This window comes from Neofelis nebulosa, chromosome 4 (assembly GCF_028018385.1).
Source record: "Neofelis nebulosa isolate mNeoNeb1 chromosome 4, mNeoNeb1.pri, whole genome shotgun sequence".
Lineage (NCBI taxonomy): Eukaryota > Metazoa > Chordata > Mammalia > Carnivora > Felidae > Neofelis > Neofelis nebulosa.
The window spans coordinates 2,609,514-2,624,123 of record NC_080785.1 but is presented as its reverse complement, the minus strand read 5'-3'; the positions used below and the strand labels follow the sequence as shown (position 1 = coordinate 2,624,123).

Here is a 14,610-nt window from a genome sequence, read left to right as displayed (position 1 = left end):
CCTGCCAGCAGCGTTCCTCAGCAGAGCAGAGCAGGCAGAGGGCACCGGGCGGAGGGGCCGGGAGCGGGCGTGCTGCCGCGGGCACACTCGGCCTGAAGCGCGCTGCTCTCCGAGTTGGTGCAATGGCCTCTGTCCAGACCGTGCTCCGGTCTGGAGTCGCTCACACCTTCGCTTTGAGCAGGGGGGCTCCTCCCTGGGTCTACGCGAGGCCTTGGGTGTCAGGGGGCCCTTTCGGGGTCAGAGAGGTGTCCTGGCCACTGCCGACCCACAGGCCACCTGTGCGCGTGGGACTACGGACGGCCAGGCAGCCAGCGGTCCCTCACCTGCCCGGGCCTGGTGGTTCCGATCCCAGCTCTGGCGTGCCGTCCGCGGGCCCAGAGCCGTCTTGGAGTCCTTCCGCGAGAGGCGTGTTCCTCGGACCTCCAGACCTAGCGAAGACACAAGTGTGCCTGGAGAAGTTAGGACAGGAGGCCCTCGCTGCACGTCAGGGTCACCTGGGAAAGCGAGCAGGAAAAGGCAGGGCCGACCAGCGGTGGCTGGCTGCACCCCCCGGGGGCAGTCCTCTCAGAGTCTCTGCCCTGCCGACTTCCCCGATGGGGATCCTAGAAGCTCCTGGGGGGGGGGCGCGCGGGCCCTGTCCTCCGGGACCTTCCGTGTCCACACCCTGTCTGCCCCGGCGGGACCCGGTGAGCGGCCACAGAGCCTCACAGGCGGGGGCTGGAGGGTGTATGAGTCTCTGACCCTTTCTGGAGAGCAGATGTGGGGGGGAAGCGAGGGGGGGGGGTGTGTGATTGTGTGTGAGCATGCACATATGAGTGTGTGCACACGCGTGAGACTACACGAGCGTGCATGTGTGCGTGTGCACGTGTGAGAGACCACGGGAGGGTGCACGTGTGAGGGCCGGGACGGCGGGTCCTCAGAGCAGTGAGGGCACAGACCCGGGAGGCGGGAATCGGCGCCGGCCGGCCTCTCAGCAGAGAGCCCGGAGGTGGGTTTGGAGGCGGACCCGGCCCGGCCCTGCCTTGGTGCGGGGACCCTGGAAGAGAGGGTTCTGTGGTGTCCACGTCCCCTCGTGGCCCCTGTCCAGGGAGGCCGGAGGCCGTTTCTTCCTGCTTCCATGAGCTGCTGGCCAGAGCCCCGTGTCTGGCCCCCCTGCGCTCTGAGGGGGCCCGGGCCTTCCCGGCAGCCAGCTCGCTGCTTACATCCTCGGGGCAACTCCTGTGCCCGCACCTTCTCCTTCTAGAAAAAAGGAAGAAGAAAGGAAAGAAGGAAGGGAAGGGCAGGAGGGAAGGGAAGGAAGGAGGGAGGGAGGGAAGGAGGGAGGGAGGGAAGGAGGGAGGGAGGGAAGGAAGGAGGGAGGGAGGAAAGGAAGGAAGGAAGGAAAGAAGGAAGGAGGGAAGGGAAGGAAGGAGGAAGGGAAGGAAGGACGGAAGGAAGGAAAGAAGGAAGGAGGGAAGGGAAGGAAGGAGGAAGGGAAGGAAGGAGGGAGGGAGGGAAGGAGGGAGGGAAGGAAAGAGGGAGGGAGGAAAGGAAGGAAGGAAGGAAAGAAGGAAGGAAGGAAGGGAAGGAAGGAGGGAAGGGAAGGAAGGAGGAAGGGAGGGAAGGAGGAAGGGAGGGAAGGAAGGAGGGAGGGAGGAAAGGAAGGAAGGAAGGAAAGAAGGAAGGAGGGAAGGGAAGGAAGGAGGGAGGGAGGAAAGGAAGGAGGGAGGGAGGAAAGGAAGAAGGAAGGAAAGAAGGAATGAGGGAAGGGAAGGAAGGAGGAAGGGAAGGAAGGAGGGAAGGGGAGGAAGGAGGGAGGGAGGGAGGAAGGAAGAGAGGAAGGAAGGAGGGAAGGAAGGAAAGAAGGGAGGGAAGGGAAGGAAGGAAGGAAGGAGGGAGGGAGGGAAGGAAGGAAGGAGGGAAGGGAAGGAAGGAGGGAAGGGAGGGAAGGAGGGAGGGAGGGAGGAAAGGAAGGAAGGAAGGAAAGAAGGAATGAGGGAAGGGAAGGAAGGAGGAAGGGAAGGAAGGAGGGAGGGAGGGAGGAAGGAAGAGAGGAAGGAAGGAGGGAAGGAAGGAAAGAAAGGGAGGGAAGGTAAGGAAGGAAAGGAAGGAAGGAAGGAAAGGAAAGAAGGAGGGAGGGAGGGAAGGAAGGAAGGAAGGAGGGAGGGAAGGGAAGGAAGGAAGGAAGGAAGGAAGGGGGAAGGGAAGGAAGGAAAGGAAGGAAGGAATGAAGGAAGGAAGGAAGGAAGAAAGGGGGGAAGGGAAGGAAGGAAGGAAGGGAAGGAAGGAGGGAAGGGAAGGAAGGAGGGAAGGAAGGAAGGAAGGAAGGAAGGAAGGAAGGAAGGAAAGGAAGGAAGGAATGAAGGAAGGAAGGAAGGAAGGAAGAAAGGGGGGAAGGGAAGGAAGGAAGGAAGGGAAGGAAGGAAGGAAAGGAAAGAAGGAGGGAGGGAGGGAAGGAAGGAAGGAAGGAGGGAGGGAAGGGAAGGAAGGAAGGAAGGAAGGAAGGAAGGAAGGAAGGAAGGAAAGGAAGGAAGGAATGAAGGAAGGAAGGAAGGAAGGAAGAAAGGGGGGAAGGGAAGGAAGGAAGGAAGGGAAGAAGGAGGGAAGGGAAGGAAGGAGGGAAGGAAGGAAGGAGGGAAGGAGGGAAGGGAAGGAAGGAGGGAGTAAGGAAGGAAAAGAGAGAAGAAAGGGACGCAAGGCGGACATGGCCGTGAGCACAGGCCGTCTCTCTCCAACTCCACTGAATGTCAGTCCCGAGGGCTCCTCCCGTGTCCCCAGCAGGCCATCTCCGTGCTGTCCCGCCAAGCCGGTCACTTGCGTGCTCCTGCCCTCTGTGTCCTGTCTGCTGAGGGGGCTGAAGCGAAGGTGCCTCCAGTCCCGCAGCCCTCGACCCCCTGACCCCTCGGTCGTAGCCTCGGAAGAGTCAGGGGAGCTGACCCAACGGTCTGTCTACAGTGAGGGGACCGAGAACCGAATTTGCTAGTCCTGCCCCCTGGGCGTGTCCATCGGGGTCTCCGCCCCACCCTGGGTGACGGGCCCCCGCTTCGGAGGCGCTGGGCTTCCCCGGGGACTTTGGGCTCCGTCCGGGCACTTGCTGCAGCACCAGCCGAGCATGGACTGGGAGAGGACCCCGGGGCCCGTTCAGCCAGTCCCCGAGACAGGCCGGGCAGCCTCAGCCAGTGGCCTGCCCCCCAGCCCGACCCTTCTTGGAGAGGGGACAGTGACACCTCCCCCATGTGCACAAAACACTGGGCGGCAAAGGGGCGAGGAGGCGGGGGCTGGTGTGTCAGGAGCTGGCAGGTGCTGCGTTGAGGGGACTGAGGATGTGGGCTCACTTTTGGACTTGGCGGCCTTGGCAAAAGCCCCTCGGGCTTGAGTAGGTCAACGGGCGTCTTTCTCGTGTTTTTCACGTGGCCCTAATATTTGGGGGGATGTTTACTAGGAAAAGCTGAGTGGGCTGCTGGTCGCCTGTCCTCACTTCCTGCTCTGGGGGCCGGGGCAGGAGTTTCTGGAGGGAGACAGAAGCCTCCTGCAGAGCGCGAACCCCGGGGCAGGATGGCTCCGGCCCGGCTCGGACAGAGGAGCAGAACTCCCGGAGAAGCTCTTCTCACGGCCAGCGTTCACGGCCAGGGGGAGCATGTGGCACAGGAGCCTTGCTTCCCGGGGTCCCCTGTGTGTTTGCTGAGCACCTCCCCCAAGAGTTGCGTTTGGTGAGGAGTCCAGCCTTGCACTGCAATTGCACGAACTCTAACCCGTCAGCGCAGACGCCCTTGCCTTTGTGCAGGTGGGGACGCAGAGGCACAGAGAGGCAAAGGGTCCCGTTCGAGGTCACGCGTCTGACCTGCAGCGCGGCCCGGAGTCCGGCCGGGATGATCCGGCCCGAGAGCTTGCCCTCGGAACATCTTCACTGGTGGTCACGTTCCTGAAGTTTCTCTGTTGTGCTCGGCGTGAAGCAGGAAGCACCGCTCAGGGCGGGACCTCTGGGAGGGGCGGAAGACGGTGTCCCCACGCGGGGCAGATGGGGTGCCGGGGGCCGGGGCGGCCTCCCTCGTCCTGCTCTGAACCGCGGCTCCGGGGACAGCTCCTGTATTGGCCCCCCCGGATGGCGGGAACCGACCCCCACTCTGGGGGAGGCAGGCGTGTGTCCTGCTTTACGCAGAGAGCCGAGGCTCAAAACTGAGGCCGCATCACCCCCTCGCAGGGCCGCGGCGGGTAACGGATATCAAGTTCTTGGGCTTGGGAAAGCGGCGCCCAGCCCTGGGAGGTGCTGCTTTGCTATGGGCCTCCCGTGAGTCCTTTCCTCTGCCAGGCACTTGTAGCACGGGTGGCAGAAAAGCACCAGCGGGAGGCCTGCATAATGTCCGGCACACGGGGGCAAGCGGGTGACGACACCCCAGGCCGCTTAGCGGTGAGTGCTCAGGGTGAGTGCTCAGCATGGATGCGTTTTGCACTCCTGAGTTCTGGGAGAGACAGTCAGCAAGGCTGTGTTTCTAAGCTAAGTGGTATCAGCCACTGACATGGGTTTCAGGCCAGGTGTGCTCAAGGATATAGCTTCTATGAACCCTCGAACCACCGATTTCCGTTTACCGTGGAAAGAAGCACGGTGTACCTTGAAAGAAACCTTTTAGCGCGACAGTCTTTGGCTGGTCTTTGAGTGAGATGTGCCTCTTTTAGGACGCGGGGGACCTTCGTGGCAGGAGCCTGGAGGGGCCACCGCTGCCTCAGGAGTGACAGAGGATCTCAGGCACAGACGGGGCTTCCCAAACTGCCGCGTGTACAGGTCCCCTTTGTGGCGACTCAGGGCTCTTTGCATCACATGACGGTGCGGAGTCTCCAGGGACGTCGACCAGCCCCCATGGGAGCGAGCGTCCCCAGCTTCTCACGTGTGCCTATCTCCACATGAGAACACAGGTGGGCAGGTGCGCTGACCATCGCCTGGGGTGACCTGCCTCTCGTTTATTTTCTCGTTGCTGGATCGTGGCTCTGGCTGATGTCAGTTTTATGTTTCAGACAGACTGTTGGCTCCAACAGCCTTTGTGACATGCACATCCAGGGACACAGCCTGGTTTCCCCAAAGCCGAGTCCAGCCTGGGGTCTTCGGGTGGCTTTGTCCCCTGGGGGGCGGGCAGCGCCCGTCATGTCAGACGTCTGTGAGTCAGGCTTGTCTGTGAGTCTCTGAGGGGCGGTCGAATGTGCGTGTGCTTCTGTCCTGGGTCGGGTCACCGCCCAGCTGCGGACTGATTTCCCGGGGGCCCGTGTGACAAAGCGCCTCTCTGTCCTTCAAACGTGGGATGTGCTCTCGCAGTCTGGGGCCCGAGCGTGATACCAAGGTGGGCAGGGCTGTGCGTCCCTCCTCGACGCCCACTTGTGTGAGCTTGGGAAAACCTCTAAACGCCCCCGAACGCATTTCCACGTCTGTAAAATGGGCAGATGCTTAGGTCGTGGTGTCGTAGGGACGGGGTGATGAGGTGCTCACGTCTGGACGAAAGCGGTTTTGTGTTTCGAGCCACCGACGGTGCCGCTACACCCTTCTCTTTGGGACTTTGCGCTTTGCTGGTACGATTACGCCTAGAGAGGCCAAAGGCAGTCGGGTGTAAAAGAATCCAACTGTTTTTAAGCAGAGGGGGGCTGAAGCGGGCCACCCCTTTCATCTGACGAGAAGGACATTCAATCCAACTGAGTGGCTTTAAATAATAATTCCCCCCGGCCTCTTCCAAATGGCAGACGGGGGAGAAGCAAAGTGAACCCCATCACGCGGGGACCCTGACGGGATCTGCTCGGGACGGATCCCAGTGCACGCGAGTGCCTGGCTCTCAGAGACAACTTCCTGCGTTGTTCTCTTTCGCGTGGAAACTCCCCGTAGCTGCACTGCGGTTCCAAACGCGGACGGATTTCTGCAGCAATCCGCGGTGGCTCCAGAGAGATTCGTCACTAATAATGATGTGTGTTCAAAGGGTGTCTAATCCGTGCAGTCATACTTTGAGGTGCGGGCAGGCCGCATATTGTTATCTCCATTTGACAGATGAGGAAATTGAGGTCTAAAGAGAGATTAGATGACTGTGCTCAGAATTACGGGGGTAAGTCTCTGACACTCAGTCCATTGTTCTCGCCCTCTCTCCCCCTGTGACTGAGGACTTGCGTGTGTTTGCGCCCGATCGCCGTGGACTGAACTCTCTTAACCTTAGAGCTTCAGCTGCCAGAGTGTCTCGGGGGGCCCGGTCTTGTACTGCACTCGAACTAGTTTCCTTTTCCGTGTGAAGGGCATTCCTTTGGTCTCTGCTCTGACTCATCCCCGTGGGATCTGGGATGTTCCTACCGGCAGTTTATCCACGGAGAAGGAAGACCCCCCAACCGGCGTCTCCCCCTGAGAGTGCTCCGTGCCGTGCGTTTCCACGGCCCCGGGGGTGGGGGTGCCGAGGAGGCCTGGAGGAGGTTGGGCGGCCTGGGGGTGGGGGGCAGGATGCCAAGAGAAACCCAAAGTATGAGACCAAGTCAAACTCAACACCTCTCATCCAGGCCTTTTCAGTGCAAGGATGGCTTACCCCAAAGTACACAAACCAACAGACTGAATCCCGGCTCTCTGTTTCAGCAGCGCCCAGACAAAGCCTGCCCTCTGGAGTCCTCCCTCTGGCCCCATCCCGCCATGTGTAACCGCTGAATTCACTGGGCCATGGGAGCAGGCCAAGTATGTGCTTGATTGTCTCAGCTTCTCTTGTTTCTTTCCTTCAGCGGAGGATGGTATTGGATGTTGTGTACGTGTGTTCTTTCTTAGCCTGATGTATTTATGCCCCAGTTTTGTTGGGCTTTGTTTGGGTGGCGGAGGGATGGGGTGGGGGCGGTGGAGTGGTGGGAGATCTTTTTGTTTCAGATGCTCACCTTCAGTTCTCAAAATGCCACCACAGAAAGGCTGGTACAGCCGTCCCTCTCCGAGACGCGCCCGTCGATGGACTCGAAGCAGTCTAAAACTGGCACGCCCGTGCGATCACGTGGCATTCTGACTCAGCCGTTAGCGAAGAGCGGGTAGAAAGCCTGCGGACACTGCAGGCAAGCGTGGGGGAGAGGAGGCAGCGGAACCTGCCCTTGGGCGAATCAAATAAGGCCCGGGTAACAACTTGCAACCACTTAGGTGCGTACTGTGCGTTCGAATGAGGACTGTAGGCTTACGATCCCGTTCGAACGAAGCATCACCGTTCCCCACCTCAGAGCGTGATGACAGCGTCACGTCGCCTGATGGAGGGAGAGGACTGGTGTGGCGTCTTTCAGGGACGAGCCTGGAGCCCCGGCGGCTGCCCTGGCATCCTGTCGAGCTGCTGGACCAGCATCCGGAGGCACCCTCGGATCTTAACGGTCTCTGTGGGTAGCTCTGTCCTTTGACAAGCACAGCAGGTTTTGCCCAAATCTGCTGCGATGTGACAACGAATCCATCGGTCACCTTTCTTTGCAGAAATAATCAATTCTCATCAGTAATTGCTTTTGGGCAATAGTTCAATTCTGCTGTCATCTTTTGGCTTCTAGCATCATAACATCATCTGAACAGCAATAATGCATTTTACTATCATGGTGTTCAAGGCCAGACAGTATTTATTCTCGTGCATACCCATTAGGTTAATGTGCAGCGTGTGCCTCCACATTTCATTCCCCACCCCCGTCCCCACCACGCGGAAGACAGATGCGCGTTGGCACCCGGGTCCGGTCCCCAGCACGTCGAACGTCTGAGTCGGTGCAGTGGATCGTCTTTCTTAGTTTTCAGAGAGCTATTGGGTGCCGTGTAGACACCCCTGGGATTGTCGACGCGGTTTCTCTGGCGAAGGTCTTATAAGGCCTTACGCTGAGCCCAAGAAGAAGGATGGAGTGACAGAGGCTGGTTGGAGGTGAGGTCAGAGGTGAACCCAGAATCCTACGCAAAGCGCTTTCCAACCTGCGGCCACATCCGTGCGGCCAAGTTGTGCAGGACGGAGAGAAACCAGTGCAAACGGGTGTGGGGTCAAGGGCAAGTCAAGGACCGCCGTCCCCCTGTGCTAACCCCTTTCACCTTTGGCCCCCTCGCCCCCCTAGAACTGAACTCCTCTCCCTTCCCCGGTCTTGGCATATTCTCCTGGAAGGTTTGGGCTGTTAGGTCATCAACTATGGGATTTTCTGTTGTCTACCTTGGCCTCATTATTTCTCCAGTTGGAGGCTTATGTATCTGGTGTATCTTATTTATTCAATAACACGTCCCTTAAGAAGTCCAGTTAATAGGAGGCATATCTGTTCCTTGCCGTCCCCTTAGGTTTGGGGCAGGGGCAGAGCTCTGCAGGAACAGTGGGCATGTGATGCCATCGGAGTGTTAGAAGGCAGGTTGAGGGCAGATGTGACGGCCACGATCTCTTGAGGGACTCTTGTGACTCAGTGTTCTTGAGTCTTTTCTCCTCTCTCCCTTAAGTCAGGCTTTGTAAGAAAAAAAAAAAAAAAACCACACACACACAGAGTTTGCTCCTGGTACAAAGGTTTCTAAGATATTTATTGTGAAGGAATAAAAATCCTATTAAAATATTTATAAATCGAAACAACCCCAGAAGCCACACACACAATTAGGCCTTTTAGACTTCTATTCTGAAAGGCAGATAAATCATCATTCAGAGAGCAAAGATGAAAAATCAAAACAAACACAGAGTGTTCAGAGAGCTGCCTTAAAAGAAGGCACAGAATGTGGTCTAGAAAATTATCCCCATCTCTGAGCCGTGCACAGTCCACAGGCATCCCGGGAAACCTCTGAGTTTCTGACTCATCAAAAAAAAAAAAAAGTCTCGTGTGATGTCATCTCTGGAGAGCATCATCGAAGTTTGGAACTTTAGAAGGAAGGTGAGAAATCAATCCGGTCCCTGATGGTATAGATGAGGAAACCAAGGCTGATGTAATTCCAGTGCCCTGCTCTTGTCCGACGGCTGGAGAGGCGGCCAAGCCGGAACTACAACACGCCCAGCTCTCTCTTCATGTCGGTCCGTTGCGGACTCTGTGAGCCAGCCCTGGAATTCAGGACCTCACGTCCCGGGGGTTTCTGGATGCCGAACACACCAGGAAAAGCTTGGTCACTGGTTCGCTTATGGCCACTCATTCCGTACGGGTGTGGTTGGCTTCTACAGTGTGTTAAGACCATGCTAGGTATGCCTTTGGGTGCAAACAGAAGACCCAACCCCTGGCCTCAGAAGGCTTAGTCTGGGGAAGAGATGTGGTCCAAGAAATAATGAAAGGCAATGAGTCCCGTCTTAGAACCAAAAACAAGGGCGGAGACCCCAGGAGAGGAAAGCGTCTGCACCCTGGGGGTTGGTGTGAATTTCTCAGCTGGGGGACCGCATGCCTGTGTGGTGGGCCTGTGCCCCCAGTTTTTCCTGGGGGCGGTGGGTGTTTCCTGACCCAGAGCACTGGGCTGAGCCAAATTCTCCTCTGGCCTCTGAGTCGGTGGGTCAGTTTCTCGTCTCCTTCCAGCTCCTCCACTACGACAGAAGCTCTTCCACAGGTCAGGGTCAAGGCTGCCTCTCCATCCCGGCGTTGGCCAGCCCTCCAGTCCCTCCCGGCCGTTGCTAGAACCCAGCAACCGAGGGCCCACGACTGGCCCGGTGGCCCCTGGGGCTCTTGCAACGTCACTTTACAAGAATAAGGCTCTGGCTTGAAGTTTCTTCTTTCTAGTGACCTGAGGATGTGTTTTTATTTCCTTTCCAGATATGTTTTGACCTTTAAACAATTACTCAGGCTCTGGAATGTTTGTGGCAGGTGCGTGTGGGCCCAGCCCAGCTCCATCCACCGTGCCGTGTTGTTGCAGTTGGAACTTGGTTGACTTCCTTGCCAGGTGGCTCTCCATTTGGTGGCAGGGAGGGTGCCAGGCAGAGCTGGCCTGGAGGGTCCCCCGCATTCCCAGCGATCTCCCTGAAGGGCTGGCTTTCCTGGCCCCCCGCCCGCCCCTGGGCCAACGACCGTATGCAGGGGGAAGGCTGTTCGGATTGCCAGCCTGCCTAGGATGCCTATCCGGGGGGACCCCTTTGATCGATAGTCCCACCAGAGAGTGTGAGGCAGAGAGGGACCTTACAGCTGCCGGACGGGGACGGCCATTTGGACAGGAGACAGCACTGTGCCTCGTCTGTTCAATACTGCAGTAATCTCGACTCACCGGGAACGGTGTCTTCTGGAGGCCTTGAGCGTGGGGCCTCGTCTCGCACTCCAGAATCTCCTAAGGACGTCGAGCACGCACTGCAAACGCTCACCCCCGGCTTCCAGGTGCCATCCTGCCTCCAGGTGAGAAGGGACCCACGCTGGATCTCTTCCCGGCCCGCCTCATCTTCCGATGCCGCCACCTGGTTCGGCCACCCTCGGCGGGGCTGGAGGCGGCTTCTTTCCAGCCCCCCGGAGAGATGGGAGAGCAAGCCGGGTCATGCACCTCCCCTCCCCCCCCCACCCGCCCCCAGCGGTGACCCGGGTGGGGCACCAAGCAGGTGGATGCTGTCATGGAGCTTTCAGCGTGGTCAGCAGCACTCCCTCCCGGGATGTTCATCACTTGGAAGGCCTGACTCACAGCATGACAGATAGAAATGCCATCGATGGAGAGGTGCCATGGGATGGGGTCCAAGTTACCGTCTTAGTCTAGCCCTGCCCCCGCCTGGCTTTCACCTTCCTGCTGGCCTCTGGCCTCTCGTTCCCCTGGGACGGGTGGCGATGGCCAGCGGTGAGCCAGGGCGGCTGTGTCTGGGGGTGGGAGCCCAGAGTTTGCCTTGTCCAATGACATCACGCTCCCGTCGTAGCTGTCCATGGTTCTGTCACCCGGGTCTCGCTCCACCCCCCATGTGCTGCTATGAACGGGTGTCTATCGAGGGGAAGCCCGGAGGGTCCTCAGGGTGAGACCGTGTGTGCACCGGATAAAGTCAGGAAAAAGGTCAGTGGATGTAAATCTGGAATCGAGTCCCCGCGGAGGGGCTGAGACAGCCGGGGCGCGTGGGACAGGGTGACCCCGGGCTGCTGAGTGGCACGTCTGGGGCTCCACCAATCCCAGATCTTGGGTGTGCCAGCCCAGCACGCAGGTGGCACGGGGAGTTGGGTGCGAGGCGGAGCTGGAGCCGAGGCGAGGAAGCAGTCTTAAGTGTGCTGGCCCGAGAGTCTCGTCTCTTAAGTGCCTCTGGGGATCCAGGCACTGGGGGGAGGGGGGGGGGGAGGGAGGAAAGGAGACCCGGCCTGGCCAGGATGTCAGGGCCTCGGAGGCTCTGCGCTGAGCCAGTTTGGCCGCTCGTTCCGCCCCGAGTCACTGCCAGAGGGACGGCCCAGGTGGTAAGTGCCGTGCTGGCCCAACGTGAGGGCTCCCCCTGCTTGAGAAGGGAGGCGCCCCCCACCGGCTCGTGTGGGGGCCTGTGGCTTCTCAGGGCACCTCCTTCACCCAGGTGGGGCTTCCTGCGAACTGAGTGAGGGAGGCCACTGGCAGTCCCATTGCCCAGAGCAGCAAACCGAGCCTGGGGGCGGTCAGGAGGAAGCCGGCTGGGACAGAGCAGAGGCTGCCGGCCGCTTGCTGTGTGGCGTGCGCTGGCACCTTCCTTCTGCCGCCCAGGCCGCCTCCTCGGTCGGCAGGAGTGAGCCGTCGGGCCCTTGGAGTCCACATGCACGGCTGGTTCGGAGGGGCTGTTCTGAGGTGCTGGCGGGGCCGCTGGCTTCGTAACCCCTGAGCCTCCCCAGACGCCATGGGCCCCCGCACTCAGCCTGGAACCTCACGGACACACGGGCGGGGAGACGGGGCCGGCTGTGTGACGCTGGTCACCCTCCCCCTGTGAGTTAGAAGGTTCCAGATCCCTGCCCGGAGCCCCGTTAACCCACGACCGGAGACTCGGGGAGGCAAGTCTGTCGGGACAGGAGTGCCGCGGTTTGCTGTTTATTTTGGCTGAGCAGGGATTTCTACTCCCTGGTCCGCAGCTCCTCTCCACCTATGGAGATTAAAATAATCTGATGCAATTTCTCACCGTCTCGGCCTTTCCCAAACACATCAAGTGTTTACCTGTGCACAACCAGCCTACATGGAAGCTCCATTCATTCGCAGCACGGCCGGCAACCGCGAGAGGAGGGAAAAAGGACTCTGCCCCCCAACACAGAAGCCATCGGTCCGTGCTCCACGCTACAGGGACACGGGCTCCGAGACCCCCTCCCCTGCAGTCTGCTCGCTCTCGAATGTCCCGCTCGCTTGGCTCTCTGGCTGGAAGCATCCAGCACTTGTAGAAATAAGACATCGAAAGGCAGGGGAGCGATTCCTGAGGGCTGGCGTCCCGAGGGGCCAGACGGCAGGGCGGCACGGGAGGGCGCGGAGAAACGAGGCGCTTGGGCCAGGCGCAGGGCTGGGGGTGCACGGCTCGGGGGACCCCTGAGGGGAGCCCGCAGCCGGAAGCACTCCAGCCGTGCCGTTAGCTCAGCGAGGGTTGGCTGCTGTGTGACGTGGGATTCGGCCTCCCAGAGAAGGTGCGTTTTGTTCCAGGCCGTCTTCAAGAGAGCAGGGAAACGTAATGCTTTTAAGAAACACTTCCATCCAACGCGGTGAATCGAGAAGCGGTTTGACACGGAGGCGGAGATGAGTCTTGAGTTCCCTGCAAGGCGGTGTACCCCCCACCCCGACCCTGGCGTGTGGGCGCTGACGTCCCAGCCCCTTCCAGGGCTCTCGGGGACACCGCACGGTGACCAGGCTTCTTAGCCAGAGCTGGGCGGGGACGAGCTGGAGACAGACTCCGGCAGGTGGCTCGGGGCACTGATTCAGAGGCAGGTACCCCCAGGCCCCGGCTGCAGAAAACATAGGCAGTGTTTAAAGGGGCCGTGCGTTAGGTTAGTCCTGCCTGAGACAGGGACGGGGGTTGGCAAGCAGCGTGGGGGGGCCCCATGGCGTCATGAAAGGTTGCCGCTGGGGTGAGACGGATGTGTTTTCACTACCCCCAGGGCCGTACGCGCATCGATCGCGTGCGGGGACGGGTGTCAGTGAGACAATCATCATATAGGAGACTTGGTTGGAAAACCGAGGCCGCTCGGTGCCCGTTCTGGTGATACGGTGACCACTGGCTTGTTTCTGACGGACGTTCTCACACAAGACCTCCCTGAACGCCCGCCCGTCCTTTGTCGTCCACAGTGGGGTGGACCCAGTTACAAGGACGGCCTCAGGGTGTCCAGGGGTTGGAGGCTGAGAGCGGAGACCGGGGTTCATCTCACAGCCATGCTTCTGCACAAACGGCTGTTCTAGGAACCGAGCTGGCAGATGCTGGGGCTGGAACTGGACTGACTCTGGCTGTTTTCTGAACTGTTAGCGGTAATGAAGGTTTGAAGTTCAATGACCTGAATGAGAAAACCATTGCCTAATGGACGTAATAATATGTATGACATATAACATAATATGGATCTATCCTTGGATGTTAAACTTACGTCCCGGGAAATTCTCTTAAGCCTCTAGCACCCCTGCCGAGTGAGGTCAGATGGCGAAAGTAAGTGAGCGCCTACGATAGCGATGATCCGGTATTGAGTGAGAACGTTTTCGGGGATAATTGTTTGGTTCGGTGATTTGGGTTCTGTGGCCATGGGTGCCTGTGGAAACCGTTATAGATCTGTGAATTTACAAAGTCAAGTTTCAACGAGTAAACCATTTTCATTCTTGTGATTGTGCCACGTACGTAACACTTCGACATAGTCTTAAAAACCAGAAGGCTTGGGCCCCAGCTCTTTGGCGGGAGGCTGCGAAACTGGCTGGGAGGTGGGGGCCTTGGCCTTGAATCTTCATGTCCCTGAGAGGCAGAGAGGCTCCCCTATATGTTCTGAGGTCCGGGATGTCGGGTCAGACGCAGGGCTACGTCTCACTGCTGTGCTGGGAGTCAAACTCTAAGACACAGTATGGATGGTTTATTATAAAATTACAGTGAAGATACGGGAAACCCCAAGTGTGGCTCAGACTTCTCCAGAGTCAGCATTTCTGTGCTGAGTGTATCTAAATGGCAGTAATCTGGATGAAGCTATGCAAATACGTGAAACCAAGTCATTAACTCCGCTGCTCTGTCGGCTTCGGCAGAGCCAGACCCCCCGGCCGACTTTCAGCCCGACAGGTGCCCAGCACCGCGTCTGGCCTGCCCTTCGGGCATCCGCTGTCACCGCAACAGGACTGTTTTGATGATGGCATCCGTTGTGCTGTTAAAGAGGAAATCGTATCTGCACTCATTGACTAGATATACAAAAGGCTGGGATTTCCACTTGGCCAACGTGCCTGTTCACATGGGGGCTGCTCCCTGAACCCAGACAAAGTCCATCTGGAGACACGCACTGGCTTCTAACCCCCAAGTACGGCGGGGCCCACAGGGTAAATCTGCCCTCGGTGCGTGGGGCGTCCCTGGCAGGCCGCGTGATGTCGGAAGGAATCGCAAAGTCTTCAGGAGCCCGACCGCCACCCACCCTCTGACCTCGCAGATGCTTGTGCCTGCTTCCCTTTGGGTCTTATAAACCTGGATGTTTACTGGAACTTGTGACCAGTGTCCCACTTAGAGGCCACGGATTCTCCAAGTGCGTTTTAGATGCACGTGCATTTCGGCCAGACTCAGGTAAGATCTAATTTAAGCAGAGCTGAGATTTACTCATTTGGAAGTGTATTCGCTCCTCAAAGTG

At 58.8% G+C, this 14,610-nt stretch overlaps 1 protein-coding gene across 1 annotated transcript in view; it reads right to left on the bottom strand.

Annotated features, from left to right (window-relative positions):
* SHH (sonic hedgehog signaling molecule) overlaps positions 1-14,610 on the bottom strand; it is a 29,377-nt gene that overhangs the window by 9,777 nt on the left and 4,990 nt on the right. The window contains 2 exon segments of the mRNA XM_058723454.1: positions 46-199; positions 324-494. Coding sequence (XP_058579437.1) covers positions 46-199; positions 324-494 — 325 coding nt within the window.